The sequence below is a fragment of the Falco rusticolus genome, chromosome 6, assembly GCF_015220075.1.
Source record: "Falco rusticolus isolate bFalRus1 chromosome 6, bFalRus1.pri, whole genome shotgun sequence".
Classification (NCBI taxonomy): Eukaryota; Metazoa; Chordata; class Aves; order Falconiformes; family Falconidae; genus Falco; species Falco rusticolus.
Window position 1 is genome coordinate 6,747,565 of NC_051192.1, and position 22,381 is coordinate 6,769,945.

Consider the following 22,381-nt stretch of genomic DNA (forward strand, 5'->3'; position numbering starts at 1 on the left):
GGTTGAACTGGTTAGCTTACCACAAACTTCCCTTGGAACACTGGCTAGCCTTCCATAAAACAGAAGAACCTCAAGATCTTGCCTTTTTACAAATCTGACTTGAACTCCCACCTGGAAGATCACATCCCAGCATGTCCTTTCTCATTCAATCTCCAGAAACCCTCAATTGAGGCAAGACACTTCTCCAATAGGTACTTGTTTGAATTTACACTGACACAGTTGTTCAATGTTTGGATTCTGGCAAATTTGAGTTTTTCAAAGAAATCTGTTTCATTAGAAAATTCCTTTCACCTCTCTTCCATTTGAAAAGGTGATTAAACATACTGTAAGAATGTCCTGTTGAAAACAGAGACATGCAACATACACCAATACAACTCTTGCTGTATTCTTAATTATAAGCTAGAAAAAAGACATTGTGTTGTGACTGTCATTCTTAAGAAAGTGAACTAACATACAGAAAATCATAAAATATAAAGGTGTCTTGAAGTGACAGGGGAAACATCACCTTCACCCTGTGCACAATGATTCTGAAAATTTTAAAAGGTTCTTAAACAGTTTAAACTTAACATCCAGTATGTTCCTCTTAAAGCAGTTCTTCATAATAACAAGCAGGTAAGCAATGCTCTCTGCAAAAACCAGCATGAAAACCTAGCAACATCCTACATATAAAATACCTCAGTTGGAAGTGTACGTACAGTAGCATCACCACCAGTAAGTGGAAAGGAGAAAAGAAAGAAGGAAAAGATAAAGCTAGAAGACTGCAGAGCCAGATGTAACAACTATAAAATAAACATGCAATTAAAATTATAAAAAAGGAAGCAGGGAAACAGCATAGCAGGAATACTTCGGCCCAGTGATCATCCAGCTGTTTCCATTTTATAACTCAGTAATATTTGGAGTTGCTCATCACAAAAGACAGTATTCACACAGTGTGATTGGGCAATGGAAAAGGAGACATGGGGACTTTGATTTAGCCAAACTCAACTGCCATGGTAACCTACATGACAAAAAGATTCAGACAGCAGATTAACAATCTGTTTTCTTTGCTCTAATCCACAGTTTTCACTTTTTAACTTTTAAAGTTTTATTTACTACTGACCCCCAATATCCTGCCGTGACAAATTTCATAAAACAGGACTAATTCAGCCTTACCCATTTAACTCCTGGGTGTTGAAAGCAAGCTTGAAGAAATGCTGCATTGGTTGCCAGGTTTGTACTGCAGTTTGGAAGAGAAGTTCTCCTAACTGAAGTCAATTCTTGGGAAAGTTGCTCTCTGGAAACTGATCACTGCTGTTTCGGCTCTGTGACTTCTGAGAAAGGAGCCTGTCTGCATTCTGTTTACCTACTAATTTTCAGACTGGTGTAAACAGTGCAAATAAGTTAAAATTAAATAAAGCCTTCATGCCACTGAATCCGCTTCCATCTGACCTGCAAAGTCCCACAATGTGCTAGTAGTCAACAGCAAGAAAGCAGTAAAGCAGTGTCTTTGTTTCCTTAAAAAACATTTGCACCTCCACAGGTGGCCAAGAGATAATAGGAAAACAGCCATTTTTATAGCATTTCCCATTCATGCTGTCTGTCTCTCTGCTTCCTTGTGGAAACTGATAAGCTAGTTAGGCATCATAACTACGAATATCACCGGGGCAGTCCTCATCCCAAACAGTCAAACAGGCCTATATATAAAATCACATCATAACACAGTAAAGAAGGACGCCCTTCAGGTGGTGTTCATTTAGCTCATTATAGAATATGCTGAAATAACTTATAAATCAAGAAGGCATTAACAGCAGTACTCAACACAGTAACTGCATTCAAAAAAATAGCTGAAAAAGATATAAAGAGAGCAAGCCCAAACAAAATGACACTAGAAATATAGAAAGATGAAAGCTTAGTATGCATTTCAGACACATCTGGAAGAAGATATTTCTTGTTAGTGCCACATGAAAAGAGTTATTGTTGGACCCTTCAATAGAGTGTGCAATAGAGATTAAGTTCCCCAAACAAGGTGTATGGATACAAAGGTATGCTCAGCTTTCTTTGCAAAAGCACTTACAAAATGATAATAGAGAGCCTTTATCACAAAATCATTTAAGTTTTCACTAAGAATTGAAGTGGTTTAAACCTAATGTACAGAAACAACACACAAAACTGCTTGGAAAGCTTATAAAAAAAAAAAGCAGAAATCTGCTTTTTTATGGGAAATTTTATGGGAAAAATGCCCATAACTTAAGACTGCACAGTGTGAACTGGAAAATCTGGAATAGGAAGTCATAATTAAGAACTAAACATCCACAATGTGTAATATTGCAACTCCTGGATAAAATGCAAACACCCAGTAGAGTCAATATTTTTTAATAGCACAGTGAAACTAAAGTTGCCTTGAATCGATAGGGAAATGCCAGCTTCTTTATTTTGGTGTGAGAACAGTTCAAATTCTAATGCAAATGTGTATAATTTATATACATTACTGATGGCTCTCCGAAGATATCCATCTTTTAGCTTCTGTGATACATCATTTACAGAGGAGCTAAGCAAGAAATGAGATCTCTCTTTGTTGAAAATTGTGATCCTCCAACAGGTGGCTTCAAAACATCCTGTGGTTATGTTCTTGCCAAAGATGCACTGTTTAGCCAGCACAGCCCTGTGTTTATTTTACTCTAGTAGGATAATATAATGAGGTAACATGCTAAAAATCTTAGGAGTACACCCGCACTACAGAAATACAATTATTTCATACCATGACACAGCCATTCGGGACTGACAGTTTTTCACAAAGCATTAATTTCTTACATATCATTCAGTCAGAGGATATTTCATTTTGTTTTAATTTTAAACTTTAGAAGCCCTTTTGAACAAGTCACAACTGTTAAAAAGGGAAATATTTAAAAGGCAAGCAAGCAATAGTTACTCAAAAGGCAAGAAAATTTCCAGAGAACATTCTTTGAGTAAGGTTTTGCTAACCTGTCTTTCTGTAACTTGCCCACTTGCTTGGCCTTTTTTTTGTTGGTTGGTTGGTTGGTTGGGTTTGGGTTTGATTTTTTTTTAAAAACTGTCTTTCATAAAGTACTAGCAGACAAATGAAAGGCTGTAAAGCTAGCCTGACAAGTAAGAAGTCATGATGTCCGTGAGGCAATAACTAGCAGCCTCTCCAGAAGAGAGGAAACTAGCAAAAAGGGCATCATATTTCTAGACAGCAAATCTATTGTACATTTACTGATACTCTTTACTTTGTTAGAAGAGTAGGTAGGAAGAGCTATAGTGAAATCTTCCACTGGTTCTCAACAGCAAACATCTTTAAAAACCCCAGCCCTGTCTACTTCTGTTACTTTTAGAGCTTTGTTCAACTTTTATTTTTCAAGGCTAATCTTTTATTCTGGGCATCTGCCATAATATGTTTTGAAAGAAATAACTGATAAAATGGGCCAAGATAGAACGTGAAAGTTTTCTCATAAGTTCTTAAAACAGTTTTAAAGTTTCTGTCCTTTGGACTATGACTTGAAATTTGACAGAAAGTTCAGAACATGCCAGGAACATGCCATTTCAAATCACCATTAAAATCCAGCCAAGATCTGACCAAGTTATAAGCCTCTGAAAACTGGGCATCGTCCTCACATAAATGTGATAACAGCTGCTAGTTCTCTGAAGATGTGTGCTTTCATTGGGTATTCAATGGTCCTTCATGTTTGTCATATACTAACAAAGGAGTAAGCACCACATCCACAAAGTGTAATCTACACCAGAAGTACAAGGGCTAAGAATTTAATTTAAACTGGCTTCCAGAAACCATGATAATACTAGCCCAAGAAACTAAGAGCTGTGAAAGTTTTCTTTACTATTAAGGCATTGCCTAACTGCAGTCAGACAGTGTGAAAGAGAAAGAAGTAGAAAAGTTAAAGTAAAAGAAGTTGTGGACAATTATTTAACAAGGTGAGGCAGAAGTCCACACTGAAGCCTGGAATATATTGAGAGAAATTAAAAAACAGATCTCTTTTGTGTTACTGAGAAAACAGACACAAGATTTGGATATACAGTTGTAAGACAGGAAGAACTAGAGGTGACCACTGGGTATGAGTAATAAAGACGAGAATATAATCAGAGTGTGCAATTACAAACATTTCAAGACAGCAGAGAGTTCAGCATTAGCCATATTAAATTAAATACACTGGAGGACATCCAGAAAAGGAGATCAGAGTAAGAGAATAAGACTTTAAAATAATCTGTTTATATTCATCTCGAGCCATGAGCCATAGATCATACAGTGAACAAAACTTACTGAATTATTTTCATAAACTGTAACCTAACATCTTCAAAAAACAAAGCCTGTGGGACCATACTTAATCAAAAGAGGAATCATGGATTTTATTCAACACAAAAAAAAAAAAGTAAATTAAGTCTCAAATACATAGGATCAGTCACAAAAGGAGAAAAGGAGGGATTCAAGGAAGGATTTCAGTAGAAAAAACATTGGCAATTCTGCAAAAAAACATGCTAAAGGAGTGACCTAAGGGACTTTATAAGAACCAGACTAAGACAAAAATGGAAACAGCCAAATGAGTAACATTAACAAACAAAAAAGCACCAGAGCTGGTTGTAGCAGGGAGGAAGGACAACAAGGCAGCAAACAGACCCGGCAGGGACCAGGACAGGGTTACAGGATCTTTGTTGATGGCAGTTTCAGCTGATTGAAAAGGACAGAAGCCAACTGGAGGCAATCCAGGACTGAACTGGAAGCACATCTGATGAACTCTGAGATGAAGGAAGAATATGGGACTGGCTGTGCTCCCAATTTGGGCCTAAGGTCAAAGATGATGTATCTCTCAATTCTAGACGAGTGATATTTAGGTATTACTTAAGGATACTCTAATTCCTCTGTCTTTGAAATTAATGTATAGATCAACATTAAAATCTTGTTCTAATGAATTAAAAAAAAGAAAAGAAAAGAAAATGCAAATAAGAATAAAATCAAAGTACAGACATGGAGAGAGATGCAAGAGGGGACACGAGTAACAAATATACATGTCCTTTTTTACGTAATATACAGCACCACCATAAGTCTTTTCACACTAATTCTTAATGGTTTCATTTCCTTACATAACTATTAACATTTATTTTCTGTAAGATATTTTATTTACTCATTCTAGAAGCAAAATCAGCTAGGAGAAGCCTGATTTTCAAGATGTCAGTCACTAGAGTTTATAATGTAAGTTCTAAACTTTTTCACCCTCATAAGGCATGTAATAGGCAAGTGTTCCTGTACTGTGGTCACCAAGGCTGAAGCAGAAACGTATTCCCAAACTCAATAGCAGCAGCTCTCACCTTTGTGCCGTGTGAAATTCAGTTGCTAAGATCCTAGTGTTCAAAACAGATTTATACTCCTTTGAAGTAGGATGCACTATTAGTTGCATACACAGGGCTTTACACTACCTCTGACAATGTTTTACAGGTCCATGACCTAGTAGAGGACTTACAAATAATTCAAAAAATAGTACCAGAATATTTGTGGTTTACTGATAATCCAGTTCAAATTAAGATCGCTGCTAAAATAGCAACATCTTAAATTACTGACCCTGACATGCTGTTCACACGGCACTGAGCTAGGCTACGGTTTGTTTTCAGAAAGTCCATCCAGTTGGATAAGGTCAATGAAAAATAAGCAGAATAATTATCTTACTCAGATAAAGTATGGTATACCAATTAACAAAAAAGCCTCTTCTGTTTCTTTCCAAAATTTTTATTTGATAAAATCTGTTTGTGAGGAGAAAATTTTTAAAAAATTATATTGTATTCAATACTCTAAAAAAGAAGATATTAGCTGAATATATAATAAAACCAAGAGAACTGAAACTACTGCCAGACTGCTTTAACAACCTGAAAAATAAAAGATGTGTCTTTTCCAGTAACTTTATTAAGTGTATTTAACCATAAACACTTTCAGATGGTGTGTGATTATAAGTTGCCTGAATAACCCTAGTTTTATAGTCACACTCCATTTTTCAATTAATTTCAAAAAACAGTTTGAAAATGTTTTGAACTTTTAAAACAAAAAAAACCCAAAACAAAACAACAAAACCAAACAAACAACTACAAAACACCAAAACCACCACACAAACTTTGACTATTATTAGAGGGACCATGGAGTGATTTTGTAGATAAGCTGTATTATCTTGGAAAGCGTGTTTGTTTTAAGAATTATTTGAACAAATTTATTACAACCATTTTCCCTTCATCAGTTGTGTTAAACTATTCTTCAGGAAAGATGAGAAAGATCTAAAGAGTTTAAAAGACTCATGTTCTCTCATATAGATGTCAATAATTTTTTGAGTATTTCTAACCAATCTTCAGTTCAATGTGTAAACCAGGGATGGTCTTAACTATACCAGTAAGTATTAAGTAGATAAGTTAATATTTGTACACTATTTTGAATTTAATTAGTGAAGAGAAAAACCCTGATTATCTTCAGTCACGGAAACCAGTACAAAGAAGTGTCAAAGATAACATTTAATGGCAAGGTTCATAAAAATAACTCCACTGTAAAACTTCATGGGTTGAAAAGTGTCATACAGTAGAAAGACGTCTTAATGTTAAATCCATTAGGCAAGAGAAAGGAAAATATGTTAGACCATGTCTATGTCACAGTTTTGTGATGGTATGCAAACATGGCCAATAACAGCACTCTGGCCAGATAGCGCAAAGGCACGATACTGTCACTGGAATGCCAGCAAATTTGCCCTCAACCCTACACTATCTTGTACCAGAAGCCTTTTCAGTGGGACAAAATTATGTAGCACAGACATCCCAGTTTGGGTTCTGTAAAATTTTGTGACATGCTGTTTTCTGTTGTTCCTTTAATTTATTTGGTGAAGCAGCTATTGGATTGAAATTTCAGTAGTCCTATAGAGCGCTTTGATTCAAAGAAAAAGACTTAAAGGAAACAACAGGTAAAGAACAGTCTAGCAGACTAAGATATGAGTTAAAAAGGTAAGAAATCAAGTAATGAGAGCATCTTTTTAAACTTAATGCTTACCTGATACAACAGTGTATATGCACAGAAAAATAGCTTACCACTCTCATAAGGGCAATTTTCATTAGAAGGACTAACAGAATTCTCAGGACTGGTAAGTCATTGATAAATCATGTCCTGCTTGGCAAAAAAAACCAAAACCAAAAAAAAAAAAAAACCAACACAAAACCAAAAAACAAACCCAAAAACCAAAACCCAACAACAAAGTCAAAGATAACTTCTCAGTACTTACATCAAACGTGGGTGTACTTTGCTGGGCACCCTGATTACATGGTTCTCTGAAGCAGTCAGTGAATGGAAGCAAAAGACCCATTGCAATAATGCGAGAACACAGTTTTTCAGCTTCTTCTTGTGGTGCATTTTCCTGCTGGCTGAAGAGCTTTTCCAGCAGAGTTCGTCCTGTCAAGGTGATGACACAGATCAATAAGAATTTGTAGCTATCTATAGGACACAAAGATTAAGGAATTACAATGTCTATTGAAAATCTCAACTATTAGAACTAAAATAATGAAACGAAAAAAGAATTATTGAAAAAAGTCTTTAATATAGAATACTCCTATATAATAATTTTAACTGATCTGTAGCCTGATTAATTAGGATATTCAAGAAAATATACATTATGTTGGCTGCACCATGGAGTAGGAACAAAAGCCATGAGATGCTACTGTAGCACCAGTCTCCTATTTATTTGTATTATGTCATTGTCCTGATGGGAAAACCAAGATATTACCAAGAAATGCAGTAAATTTTTCCAAGGGTGACACACAAAGTTATAACAGAATCAAATCCCCCAACTCTTAGAGTGAACTTTTGTATTTTGAATGACAAAAGGATCATAGCCTTTAAAAGATATTGTTCTATTTCTTTGAGGAAACTCTCAATAAAAGAATAACAACAAAAAACCCAAACCCAACCAATCAACCAAACAAAATACACCCTGATAACTTTTCTGTTTAAAAATTGTATTTAATACAGCTCCAGTGCAGCTCCAAACTAAGATGCAGTACCACAAGCAACAACAGAGAAGTAAAACTTTTGAAAAGTGAGAAGAGACTTATTCCTATTATAGGACCAGATTTCACGATCAAAGTGTTTTCTTTGTTATCTCACCACAGAGCATGAAAGGAGGGCATATGTTATAAAGTACATTGCAGGAGACTATGCCAGAGGTTTGAAAGACCATTATGCTGTGTGCAGCTAGCCAGAAAAAAAAACTACAAAAATTAGTTACATACGCAGGCTGCAGTAAAATCTATATTGTAAGAATATTAAATTGCTTGATTAAGCTCTAAAATGTCAAAAGATGCCAAAGTTCAGATTTACAGGATATAGATAGAGATGAAATAGATCTACTGGAAGAGAAAAGGCAGATGGAGTAATAAAGTTAATTTAATGTTTTAATATTAAATAACTGAATACAATTTGTACCTAAATCAGTTTCTATAGTATGATTTTTCCATTCACTCACTGGAAGCCAAAGGTATTCTCCAGAAAAAAAACCATACTGCATTAAGAAAGTATTTTATTATCATTTTAAGTAGCAATAATAACAACAAGAATAATGTCAATACTACTGTTATTTTTTTACATAGGAATGCAAGATTTCTGTCTGAATGTTGATTAAAAATGTAAAATTTCTCAGGCTTTCTGAACTTACCAAAAATATTTTTCTTTTAAACATCTGGATGCAATTTAAAAAGCGTATTGCAAGTGACATTTAGCCCAAAGTTTCTGTATTATTTTAACTTTATGTGGCAATGCTAAGACTAAAGTAAACAGTAGATTAAAATGTTGCAAGTTCTTCCTACGATTTTCCTCTCCGCATCTAAAGATCTGTTAATTCTGAATTATTAGTCCAGGTTTCCTAGCCTTTTATTCGACAAAATACGATACATTTAATGGGATAAGCTAGGGGATAAATTTGTAAGAGACACAAGTTTTGTTATGTTTGCTGATTAGTCTTCCTCTGTTCCCTGATTTCACCACTTATAAGCTGATAGCAACATAATTGCTTATTCAACTTACCCATCTATTTATCTAAAGGTACAGTTTAGTTGTTAAATCTTCAAAGTTGTTAATTAATTGAAGACTGGCTTTCTTACTGACTGATATGCACTGTGATTTTTAACAACATTGCAGCAATGTACAGCACCCTCCTATGTGAAGAAAGGCAATAGTATGAAGCCATGGAATCAAAGCGCAAATAGGGAGCTGCTGCCAGACATGTTTCTGATTTGGTTTAGTAATTTTAATTTGGGGTTGTAGTTGCCAATGCTCAGTGGTGCTGTAAAAGACCACTAAAAAATACCCTTGCTACTGCCCTCTTACTGCAATAAATGGGTTCTCCTGGCTTTAAATACTGAGGTTGAGCTATATAAACAAGTTCTAGAAAAGAATTAGAATACAAGACTTGCATCACACTATCACCAAAGCACCAACAGCTAGCATTTCTGGTAGCATTCCTGGGGCAAAGCACATCATATTACCACAGTATCCCCTTTTAGCACTGAGTAAAGTTCAACAGCATGGAAAGTTGTCAAGTTATAGGAAACTGCAAGTAATGAAGATGAATGAGGAAGCCAATGCCTTACACTCACCAGAAGAAAAAAAAAAAAATCAACACCAGAACACTCTGCACACACAAAAAAATAGGACTATGTGAGAAAATGACACATTCTTCTTGCCATATTAAATATTCAAATGTTATTCATGACTTTTGAACGTCAGACCTGATACTTTTTTTGTCTGAATGTTTCAACATGTAAATAATCTAGTCATGTTTATAGTCTTCTTCTGCACATCCAGAAGCAGAATAGCTCTCTTTCCCCCCTGCCCTGCCCCCCCCCCCCCCTTTTGCTTGAACCTAATTAACAGGAATAACATCCGTAAATGACAAAACAGGAAATGAGGCAGGTTTTTTTTTCTTTAATCCACCCATTCATTTGCTAATTTCTGTAACACTTCTTAACAGTCTCCCTCAAGATCAAATACTTCCTTCAGAATCCTAGTCACCATTCAGTTGCTGTTTAATTTGTATAGCAGTTATCAACTACCGTTGCTTAGTTATTCTTAAATATTGCTTAAACATACTTTAGCTTTCTTACAATACAGAATAAGCATATATGTAAAAAAAGTCATTAATGAACTTAGTTTCTTTTACTGTACTCTGTATTACTTATGCTATTTTGTTCATCTGAACTTGAAGCATTCTCTCCAGTGTATTAGTAGTCTTGAATAAATAGGGTAGTAAAAAATACTTAATTATATTAGGCAGTGCTTTTTAACCTAAAGGAATCAACCATTTAACTCTAGATTCAGTACTGTTAAGCTGTTCATTGCATGAAATGCCTGTTGAGACAAAAAACCAAAGGTTCTCAACAGCAAGGTAACAACGTTTGGATATTGCTGTGCTCTAACGCAGATTGTGTGCTCCTTAGAATTGCTATGGAGATCTGAGGACAGACACAGAAATTTGAATTATAGAAATACATTTTGCCAGTTAACACATTTTACCAAATGCAAGCTGAAAGAAAGCTCAATTTTCAATGCATAGAGCATAGTTTCACTGCAAACAGCTGTGAAAAAAAGTCTGCATCAACAATGAATGGGTTATATGTTTAAAGCACTGAGGAAAATAACAGACTGTTAAACCACTGAAATTTTGTGCCTAACCAGCTAGGACTTGTCATCAAATTAAATGGTCATTACAAGTGTCAGAACAACCCACCCCCTGTCAGACATAAAACCCAGTGAAAGTTATAAAGAGGACAATGCATATTCTCCTTAAAGGCCAGCGAGGAGGTAATCCCTACCAAAGGAAAGTGCGTTAATACCTGAGAATGTCACTTGTTTCCTCTAGACACCACCACACCGTGCTGCACCGCCTGATGGATGGAGTCGCTGCAGCACTGAGCTCCAGACAGAGCTGAAACTTTTACATGGGAGAGCATTTGAACGTCGCTGCTTACCAAGAAGTAGTTCCTCCCTTGTTAAGGGCACCTGATATTTCTCTTTCACATACTTTCAGCTACAAGCCAGTTGTCACTACAATGGAAGCATTCCAGCTCCAGCGTCCTCTGCAGCCTGGGTAGGCTGGTGCCTAATCTGCCCCTACCTAACTGCCCTCTGGCCCTACCAGTGCCTGTACTGGTGCCAAAGCAAGAGAGATTCGAGGAGCAACTGGAATCACATTTATGATTTTGATTCAGGGCAAGATGAGGATTATATTTTTGTTTAGGTATAGCAAAATATCTCTTTAGCACTGTACTCCACAGGCTTTTAACTGCTTCTGTTTGGAACCAGAAATAGCTTGCCAGCGTACTATTGATCAGCACTACACATCCGTGGAGTTAATTTAAATTAAAATGACTTTGTGTCTATATGCATGAAATTGACTGTACAATGTTAGTCCTTGCATCTATTAGTTAAACAGCAAAACCAAAATCACAGCCATATTTAATGTATAGGCTAAATTCCTGTCAACTTCAACTGCAAGATTTTGAGGTACAATTTTTCATCTTTGGTTTATAAATAAAATGCAGCAACAATAGCCTTTCTCCTCAGACATAATTAATCACCTCATATTTGTAACTTCCATGAAATGATACTTTCTATAAGTGAAGATGGTTGCAAATAACATGGAATAATTAGATGATTAATATTTTCATAATTATTAAGCTATCATCTGATTTCTTTTACAGGGTTACGTGGAATGGTAAATCAATTTGTCCTGGTTGCATTTACATGTCATGAAAATACTAAAGAAGCAACATGTCTCAACCTTTTAGAGAAAAAGAAAAAAAGAAAGAGATCTAAGTTCCTATTTTTTGTATTTTAAACAAAATTTTCTTCCCAGATATCCCAGGTGATGAATTTTCTGAAGCTTATTGTTATCTTTCCCTTAAATATTACTTTGGTGAGAGATGAGAGGCATACTAAGTTTTGAATTAGAGAACTGCAGCTAAGTTTCAAACTTAAATCAGTATTTTGAGGATCTTGCCAAAACCCTTCAGCAAATAAGATAACTATAAACTTTTAAGTTATTTTTTAGGAGCTTAGAATGACTTATTAAATCCCAGTAAGTTTTTTTATTTTCTTACAAAGGATTACAGAACTAATTAAGTAAAAGAATGCGAACACAAAATTAAAGTTTTAAGTATCAGGTACTCTGGCCTTCTTTGGATATTTTGTGATACATTTGCTGCCACAGCTGAACCTGGGTCTTCTGGTTCAGCTTCCAGACTCCATGCTCACCACCTCCATGTCATCTGTTGCTTCCTCCCGTTCCCATGAAGAGGCAGCACTATTATCTTATCACCTCCTATATGGCGTTACAGGTCTTCATCCCTTCCCTATGACCAAGACTTGAATAAAACTGTTCATCAAAACCACTTCTGTGGAACATGTAAGCTATTCGATGCAGAATGAAAATTCAAAAGTTCTAGTATGGTTTCCATTTATGCTGTCTCCCTTTCTGAAAAATGCAGGTAATTGTATTCTTGAATAATCATTTTCAACTTCAGATTTACTGCAACCATATTTACTCAAATGCAAGATGGAGGGAAAAAGGAACCTACCCCCACCAAAATTCATTCATAATATCAAATATTACTTCGTATGATAATGAAGCATTGTAAAATATCATTATGTATGCTATATAAAATGCATATGATAATTTCATATAATAATCCCACTCAGTACTGACACAGTCACAAATTCTCCCTTGGCCTGGAGAGGTGTCTGAGGCACACACACACACTGAGGCACTGCACTACAGCAGAGCTTGCAATAATGTTTCCCTGAGGACTGTGCTGTTATAACCTCACATTTATCTTTAAAGATGTGTCTCTTATTCTCCTTACATTGCATTTGCAAAAGCCCAGGAGCACAACTGTCAGTGAACACAAGTTGAGACTAATGATCAAGATGAGTTATATTCCAAAGGCTCCCCCTTCTGCTGGTCTCCCATGATTTTTTCTTCTAGCAACCAGAGCACCACACCACACTTTCACCATTAGCACAGCAGCTGCATCAGCACATCTTAACCTGACCGGAGATGGTCATTCTGGTTTAGTTTTTCCTAAAGCAGAGTGAACAGCTTCAGTGTAACACCAGTTCTGAACGCCCTATTGAGAGTTACATCAAGGGTTAACTTCATTCATGCAGGTATTGCTTACATCTTCAAAAGCTGAAATCAGTTTGCCTTCTTTTTCCCCAGTTTACTCTTTTTTTTTTTTAATTATTATTTCCAGTTTAGTGAGATCAGAAATGCTTACACAGCAAAAAGATTTCATAAGCTTTGAAGACAAAAGTACCATAGGCCTTGCTCTATTTTTGGGAGATAGTACAGAAGGAAAAAAAAAAAAAAAAAAAAGGAAGAAGAGATGGAAAAAATAGTGAATTTTCATTTAGAATATTAGAGCTAACAGTTTTCTATTAGTCCTACAATATATAAAAAAAACAAATGTAGCCTTCTTAGGGTTTTTCATTTAGAAAGGACTCCAATTATGAACATAATTCAATAAATTAAAAAAATAGACAGAACAGACAATAGTAAAAGAAAAGGCCCATTTCCACATCATTGAAAAGTTAGGAAATACTATACTTCAGATATCTGCTACCCCATATATATCTAAAGCATTCCTTCCTTCCAATATTTGTCTGTCTTCTTTTCTACATATCTTATCATCAAGGTCATAACTAAGACAGACCTAAAGAATCTGGCAAAGCACCTGAACTGTGCAGCACCAAACATTCCCCAGAATGCGGGAAGAGGACAAACACGTCCAATAGACAGAAATACTGCAAAGATTTCCATAGCTGTAGATGAGCTAGTAACTGCAACTACATGTAATTTCTTAAATACTTTGCAGTGCAAGTTTTACTCATTCATATTCTCCCAAACTACACAGCAAAACTTGCTGAATCATTTACTAGGGGCGAATCAATCACACTTCATTTTCACCTTTCTGTTTAATGTACTTTCCTAGGTCTCAAATACATAAAGTGCTGAGTGACTAGTATTTCATATATAAAATTAATACCTCCCTTGAAGGATCAAAAGTATTACATTTCTTTAGTATTTTCCTTTAATTTCCTAATCTTCCCAAATTTCATGTTCTACAGCTAACCTGAACCAGACAGCCTAGATATAACGTGCAACACAGGACTGCTGAGAAAAAAAGAGGTTTTCAAAGGTGCACATGGAATCTGGGCAAATGAAAACAGCACTGGAAATCATTCTAGCCATCTCTTCTCTTCAAATAATATGTCCAAGTCCTGCATAACTACATATTAAATACACATTTGCACTAAAAAGTAACAAATTTAGCATCTTTCTTGCCTGAAGACTGACCTGGGAGATTACGCCCAGTATTCCAGGATTAGAGACTTCATTTATTATTCTTTTTCACTGCAGATCTTCTAATCCTCTGCTGATTTAGATTGGGAAACTGTTCCAGATCTCTCATGCTGTGGGTCTGTTTTGGCTGGGGTTTATTGCTGTTGTTTTGGGGGGTGGGGGGATGTGTGTGTTTTTGTTGTTCTATTTTTTGGTTTGGGGTTTGTTTGTTTTGTTGTTGGGTTTGTTTGGGTTTTTTTGAGAGACTGAATTTTCATTGACAGATACTTTCCTAAAACCATGTGACAGTTTTCTCATAGCCTGTTACATAAAACATGGAAAACCCACCAAGCAACAGGCCCGTACACACAACATGGTTTCATAATAAAAAGAAAAAAAATAAATCTAATCCTTCCACTACGAATAAACACAAATATGTTGCAAGCCTAATTTCCAGGTAACATAAACCTTAAAAGTAACAAAACTTTTCAAGGTTTAGCATTATGATATAAATCAATATAGTTCTGTCATGAAGATACCTCCTTTTATTCTTATTATCAGCGTAATAGCTAATACCTGCATTCACTGCTTGTATACAAACATAGGCTTCTAAGGGAAAAAAAGAATAGAGCTTATATAGAGATTTAGTTATATATATACATTACTATAATATATATACACTATATATTAATGTGTTATTTGAATATATATTTATATCTTATATTTTAGTATTTAGAGCATTACTAAAGTTAGGCATGTGTGGAAATGACTGAGAGGACTGTGCTTCTCTGATGTTCTGCTTCCAGATTTCCTGGCTCTGTTCACATGGATGGTATGAAGTGAACCTGCATATCATCTTCAAAGGCAGTAGTCAAAAGCAGAAACTCTGTCTAAACAAGAGAATTAAGAAAAAGATATATATCAACATTATCTCCCCCATTCCCCCAATTTTCTATGCCTGCCTACATGCAGTTCAATGCAATTTCAAAGTAAAAAATATGTATTTATTACATTCCAGTGAAGAATGTATCGATTGATTACATTCATAGACTCTTCAAACAACTAGAACAAAACTATCATTTAATAATTTCACATCTCTCAGTCCTGCACCTGATTATCACAGTAACCATGTTTTACTTTTGCCAAGCTGTCTGAATCTCTTTTACACTATCCCGTCTCTTAGTACCCTTTCTTAACTGTCAAAAATTTTCCATGAAAACTCCCGAGTAGTTCTAAGTTAGAACCACAAGATACCAAACCCTGTGTAACTCAAGCAATTTTCCCTCCCTTATTTTAGCCCCACAATTACCACTAATCATTTAAACAGATTCCAGATTGTGCAAGACAGCTTGAATAACTGTATCATTGAGATTTCAACTCACTCAGCTAGAACAAGCCACCCATTACGCAGTTACAGAAAGAGATTCACATAATGCTAACAGCTTCAAGTGTTTGAGACATCCCAAAAAAAAAGCCAGGGAACACATGTGTGTGTGCTCCTTTTTGGAAGCAAAGGAACAAGCTGCCACTAGCAAAAGAATCCTGCTGCTGCCCCCAGGGCCACCACAGTACACGCAGGTCAAAAGCGGCATCTCATACAAATGCCCCTGAAATTCTTCCAGGAATGCCTTGATGAAAAAAGTAGAGGTCTGGTAAAATTTGAAAGCGGGATTCTCCAAAAATAAAGATGACAAGGAAAGGTCCCAGTTTAATGAAATTAAAAGCCACCCTCGAAAGGATGTTACAAAGAGTTTTCAAAAAAACCCCTACTCACTGTTTATTCGTAGTGTCCCTTGATTGAACCAAAGCCATATTTGAAACAGCTTTTTCAACTTGGGCTGACTATGAGACATGGCAACAACACCAATTTCAACATATCCCTCAATGGTTTGTATAAAGATTACTTAACATATTCCATATTTGCACAAATTGTGCTTGAAGGAGCTGAAACAGTCAAGTCAAAACCTAACTAATGCAGACCTTCATCCTGATGAATGAACTTCCGATGACAGCCCAGTTCCTAATTTTGAAATTTGTGTTACAATACAGCAACATAAAAATTTACCAAAAATTTTACTTGGTAATGAAAACATCAAGTCCTGCACCCAAAGGTTAGGGCCTAGCTGCACTCCTCTGTTAATTATACAATAAACTTCAACAACCTGGCCAAGCCTATCTATCACAACACTAGGCAGCAGTAGGCCAAAGCAAAGCTGTTTCTCTCCAGTGGCAGTGAAGTAACATGGCAGAGTCGTTCATCAAAACCGCCAGTAATTTCCTTCAGGTAAGTGGTCTGCAGTGTTGCCATTTTGTACGGAAACTCAGATGAATTTCTTCCTACCACTTTTGCATTGTCTAGAAAGCAGCTGCACATAAAAAGTTATCAGTGTAGTCTTATTGATCTTTGCTAAAACCGCGCTGCATTTAGTTTTGCTTTTCTTTTCCCTTTTATCATATACCCAATAGCTAATTATATCTTATAATTTCCTCCTTCAGGATTTGTTCCAAAGCCTTGTTTGTTGCTGAAGTCAATTTTAAGATGATTGAAATTGCCTCAATCATTTGCAACAACAACAATATAGTACTTTTTCTAAAAGCAGGTATAACAACTTTGCTATCACCAGAGCTTCAAAAGATATTAAAGTATTTGTGATGGCTTGTGACAGTGCTTTCAGAATTCTTGCAGATTAGCAAGTCTCTGAAGCATTCTGCCTCCCTAGCTTGAACATTAAGTTCCCTGAAATTTTGTTTGCACAGTGACTAAGGTTTTACACTTTTCCCCCACACTGATTTTTTTGATATATGACATACGTATAACAGGATAAACTGAGACAAAGTATTAAACTATGCTTTTATCCCTACCTTTCACTACATATATCATATATATAGTGAAAGGTAAGAATATATCTTATATGTCACTAAATATCTTTCAGAAGCTGAAGTTTTTAAATACCAAACAATTCCCCAACTATGATACAGCAGTGGTACACAGTACAAAACACCTTTCTAAAAATATAAACTAGGTTCACCCTCCCACAACATTATATGACACGTCTCCTTTCACCTTGTTCTCTCTTCAGCTTCTAACGCAGTGTTACTGTAGATTACAGAGGTATATTTGCTAAATCTTCCCTAATTATAGTGGTTTATCTAAAAGAGAACCAATATGTGTCTGTCTACCGAATCTTTTAGGCACCATATGCATCTTTGGCAACTTTCATGTTGTGTTTTCCAGGTGCTTAGGTTCCTCTCAGCAAGTATTTAATTCTGTCCATCTTTACCCTTTCAGTTTCTGTGGTGATTTGCAATGTGAAAGCAATATTCTGTGCCAGGTTCTCACAGACTGCTGGAAAGCCACAATTTTTCTGTCTAGCTCTTTAAAGTAAGAAGCTCCTTTAATGTCTTTTTGGGCAACTATTACTAACAGAGTCTTTTGTCAATCCAAACTGATACACACTGTTCTTTACAACCCGATTTTGTAAGACTTTTTTATTCCCAATGGTTCTACATTTCATTTGCCATTTAATGCAGTCTGGCCTGTCTCTACCTTAGAAGTAAATCCAAGTATTTGCTTAAGCAGCCACAGGTCACAAAACATGACTGAACTAAATTAGCAAGCCTCTGAAGTGGGACAAAAATAGCAAATTTCTTTCAACCCACTCATTAGAGCCCCTAGCATGCCTTAGCTTTCTTTCCTCTCCGAGACCTGTGCCCTCTGCTCCAACTTTAAGAACTGCTGACTTTTTAATATATATCACAATGTACAAAATATTTTCTTCTTTGTATCCATTACAAAAAAAAAAAAAAAAAGTAAGATGAAGAAAGGGGAAAAGCAGAAAATTAGAACTATGTTCCATGAAAAACATACGCATACAATTGCACATATTTGCACAGATATTCTTCTAGACCATCTGAACAAAACCAAAACACCCCTCCTTTGCTGTAACTGGATCTTCATGTTCTTTCATTGATGGAATCAAATATTTCCCTCAGCTATTTCTCAGCATACTGCATTGTCTTGACTCTGCATGACAAAATAGTGTTTAGATACACACCCTCTATTATGAAAGCAATGTTTTGGTTTTGATTTGGTTTTGTTGTTTTGTTTTTGGGTTTTTTTTTCTTTTTTTAATGAAAACCAACTTTTATGTCATGACTGTTCGCAGATGTTAATGTAGTTAATTATAGTGTTACTGCAGCATTAACTTCTTTTGTACAGTGATTTTTTCCTTATCAGTGCGAGGAAAGCATATGAGTTACTTTTCCCCTGGTACATACTGCCTATTGTGCATCTTCAAGGGACATCTGAGCCAGATTTTGTCATCAAATAAACTCTAGAATTAAAGCTGCCTCCTGTAATTAGTTCCACAGTAAAGTCATCTATGCTTCCTCCTGATTCAAGTTCACACCAGGTTCAGAGCTCTGGCACTCCTGATAAATTTCCTATGGATCCTGAAACCAATTGATACTTTTACTGACAAATAATAACATCTCAATAATAAATTTCATTTGTGACTAGGCTTTCCTGCCACTGTTTGTCTGCATATGTCAAAACACTGAAAAGATTAAATTCTCAAGCATTTTTTTTTGTGTTTATATATTTAATTTTATGTATATTAGCATTTATTTTTATAACTCTGATGTTGTTTACACACATGCACACACACAATCTCATAACCACTGTCTCTTACTGTTGCAGAACTGCTAACTGACTTCATGGTTTTATCATCCATACATCTACAGATGAAAGAAGTCTTGTTGTGTATTTAACTGAGAATAAAACAAAGTTTTGCATCAGAAAACAAACTCACTTCCTAGTCATTGTCAGAAATCCTAGCTGTTTCCATCAGTATGAAGAAAACTTATTCTGGACAGCAGCAATATGGAAATAAAATGAGGAACAGTCATTTTGTACTCAAGGCAACACAGACCATCTCCTTGTCCCTAACTTCCATTATAGGAAATGCAATGTAGGAATACAGAAAGTTGCTGCTGTTTAAAGGAAATAGTGACACAGCTCCCGATCCCACTTTGGCCTTTTCTAAAGCACTTAATGAAATGCAACTGGCCTTGTATTATCATATGAAGAGGCAGGAATGAGGTGACACCATGTTAAGTTCTCACATCCTTCCATTGCTTTCCTTTCACAGCTTCTCACTGCTTCTGCCCTGCTCCCCTTGTATCAACGCGCCTCATCCCCTAAGATAAACTGTGTGCATAAAAGTAAGTTTCCATAAACTGTTGTATTATTCCTAACTGCTACAGAACGATGTTTTTAAATGTACCTAAAAATAATCAAAGCCACAGCCACAGAAACGCCTACACATATATGCTTCATCACCACTATTCCTTACGTAAATCCAAATTTTGGCAGTAGTTTATAAGCAATACACTTGGCCATATCCTGAGCTTAAACTACAGCACAAACAAAATATCTTGGGTAATTAGCATTTTTGCATTTTCTATCACTATGATTCACATTAGAACTTTATCCCTTATATGCAGGCAGCCTAAAATATTCCTAGAGATGCTTTTCACTTCCAGGTTTATTTTTCTATGCACATTAGAGCATACAGAAAAAAGCAAGGCCTGCTTCAAGAAATAGATTCTTTTTAGTGCAGACACCTACACAGTTGTTTTGTGGGGTTTTTTTTAATGAACAAACCATCCCCTCAAGCTATTAAATAATTTATAAATAATTTGAAAAAATAATAAAGCTCAATTAGATCCAAGAAATATATTCAAGCTTCAATTCCACATAACTGTTCCCCCTGGAATAATCCACTGATCTTTTCACAGAAATCACTGAAGCACACAATGCCCTTTAATGACCAGTCCTAGCTAGATCCCATATGTGATGGTTGTTATACTGGTACTGTGTCTCAGATCCAAGCAGACCTGCATGGACCTCCAGCTATAAACTGTCCATTTTCCCTTCCCTCTTTGCATCCCAAAAGAGACCAACAGGCAACTGAGACAAGAGATTTCTACTCCAGACTAGAGTCAGGCTGCCAGTCAGACCTCAGAACCAGGTTGCTGCTCAGAAAGAGCTTGTCCAAGAGAAGCAGCACTCAACCCCATAACCAAAACCTCCTGCTCCCAATGAAGTTCTAGATAAAGATAAAAGCATTAATCATGAGATCACTTCAAAACAAGTCTGTGGTAGGACTGCATTCCGGTGACATTACTCGTGTCACTGGGATTCCCATATTGCAGTGTAACATTAAATCAACTTATTAGCATTCAGCAGCCTTTCAATAACATATGTCAGTCCATTTTCAAATACATTTTACTGTAGTTGCAGTGCAGTACTGCAGCCCTTCCCACTCCCTCCACCTCAGGTTTGGGTTTTCTAGGCAAAAAGAGAAGACCTTTCCCTACAGGTGCTTACTAGCAACATTCAGTGTAGTGCGTGATCCTGTATCACATGAAGGGTTGCTGTTGGGTAGCTCCATTAGTTGAGAGGAGGCTACACTGCCCTGCCATCTGATAAAAGAAATTTGTATTACTGCTAACAAACATCATCAGTGAAACCGTAAACCATAAGTAGTCTTAAATAATAGTTGCATGATAAATAGCCTCCACAGGATGCCAAGAGATACAAATCTATATTGTGTGCATTGTCACCTGAATCAGAATGAAAAACAAAACACCACCTTGAAAAATTATCTAAGACAACATAATTTATGTCTCAGAAACAAACTTTCACCCTGATTTTTCAAGTTTTCACATATTTATCTATACTAAGACCTTTGTATATGCCTGCAGACACAGCACTGGAACTGCAAGTGGGTGCAGATGACATTAGCACAGTGGAGAAGTGAGATAAAGTGGCCTTTGTGAGAAGCAAGCCAGCAGGCCATGGAAATCAGAAAGTGACTGTGAGCGCACAAGCATGGGACTGACTTCAGGTTTTGTTTTATGGTAACCAGGACTTTTGTTTGTTTGTTTCCTGTTTGCAGCTAAAGCAGGACAAATGTAAATCTCTGAAGAGAAATCTGAAGATAAATGATCTCCTTGAAAGACATTATGCAGCAAGTGCGTTACAGCCAGCCAACAGAGATTAGAAAGGGCATAGGTTTGCCTGGGTCAAGTTTAATTACCATCTGGGGCAGCTGATGGGACTCTTACATTCAGTTTATGTAACAGACACCCTTACTAGCTCCTCTGCAATCACTGCACCTCAAATTAATGCGAGGATAAACTCCTTGTTCAATCAATCTGTTAGCTCTTCTGTTTCAGTTAGGTTAACGTTTGGAAACATAAACTTCATTTTCCCAACAAGATCCTCTCTTAATGTTAGTACAAATCATTCATTGCCACATACTGAAGTGAGAGTGCCAACCCTATTCATTCAGGTTCAGTTCTTGTCCTCCAGGGACCACAACATAAAAGCCATGGCTCCACTGTGCATCAGGTAATCTAGAACTTGTAATTACTGTCACTGCAATTTCAAATACAGCTGTCTTCATCATAAAAGAAATAGATCTGATCCCTGAATTACGGAATACCTGTAAAATTGTCCACACTACTTTTTTAGCCAATGCATCAAATCTGAAATGCCATATTTTACTTATTTCTTATATAAAACAAAATTAAAATACGCAGTCTCTACCATTCCAGTTGTTGTCCTCCATCTACATTTTACATTAAATCAGCCTTAGAAGAGTTCATATGGATCATTGTGAAAACCAAATGGCACACAGCCAAGCCACAACATAGTGCAAAAGTAGGCCAGTCATCTGCATAGAACCTGCTGTCATTAACATAGATGACTACAGTGTTGTGGAATATTTTACTTGATTCTAGTTAGAAATGCAGAACAACACTGCAGTCACTGCACAGCAAGATGGGATTTAATGCTCTAGGCAAGAAGCTGATATTTATTTATTTATTTTATGATAGAAATGAGCCACTACAAAGCATGTTATTTCTAAAAGCCTGATGGTAGTTCCCAAATTGATGTATCTCATGCACGCAATTAAAACAAAACATTTTTCAGAAGCAGTATTCAAATTACA

The 22,381-nt window shown here is 36.1% G+C and overlaps 1 protein-coding gene across 1 annotated transcript in view; it reads right to left on the minus strand.

The window, feature by feature from the left end:
* Positions 1-22,381, minus strand: part of FMN2 (formin 2) — a 166,753-nt gene that overhangs the window by 136,887 nt on the left and 7,485 nt on the right. Inside the window, exon 3 of the mRNA XM_037392766.1 lies at positions 7,254-7,420. Coding sequence (XP_037248663.1) covers positions 7,254-7,420 — 167 coding nt within the window. The remainder of the gene's footprint in view (positions 1-7,253; positions 7,421-22,381) is intronic.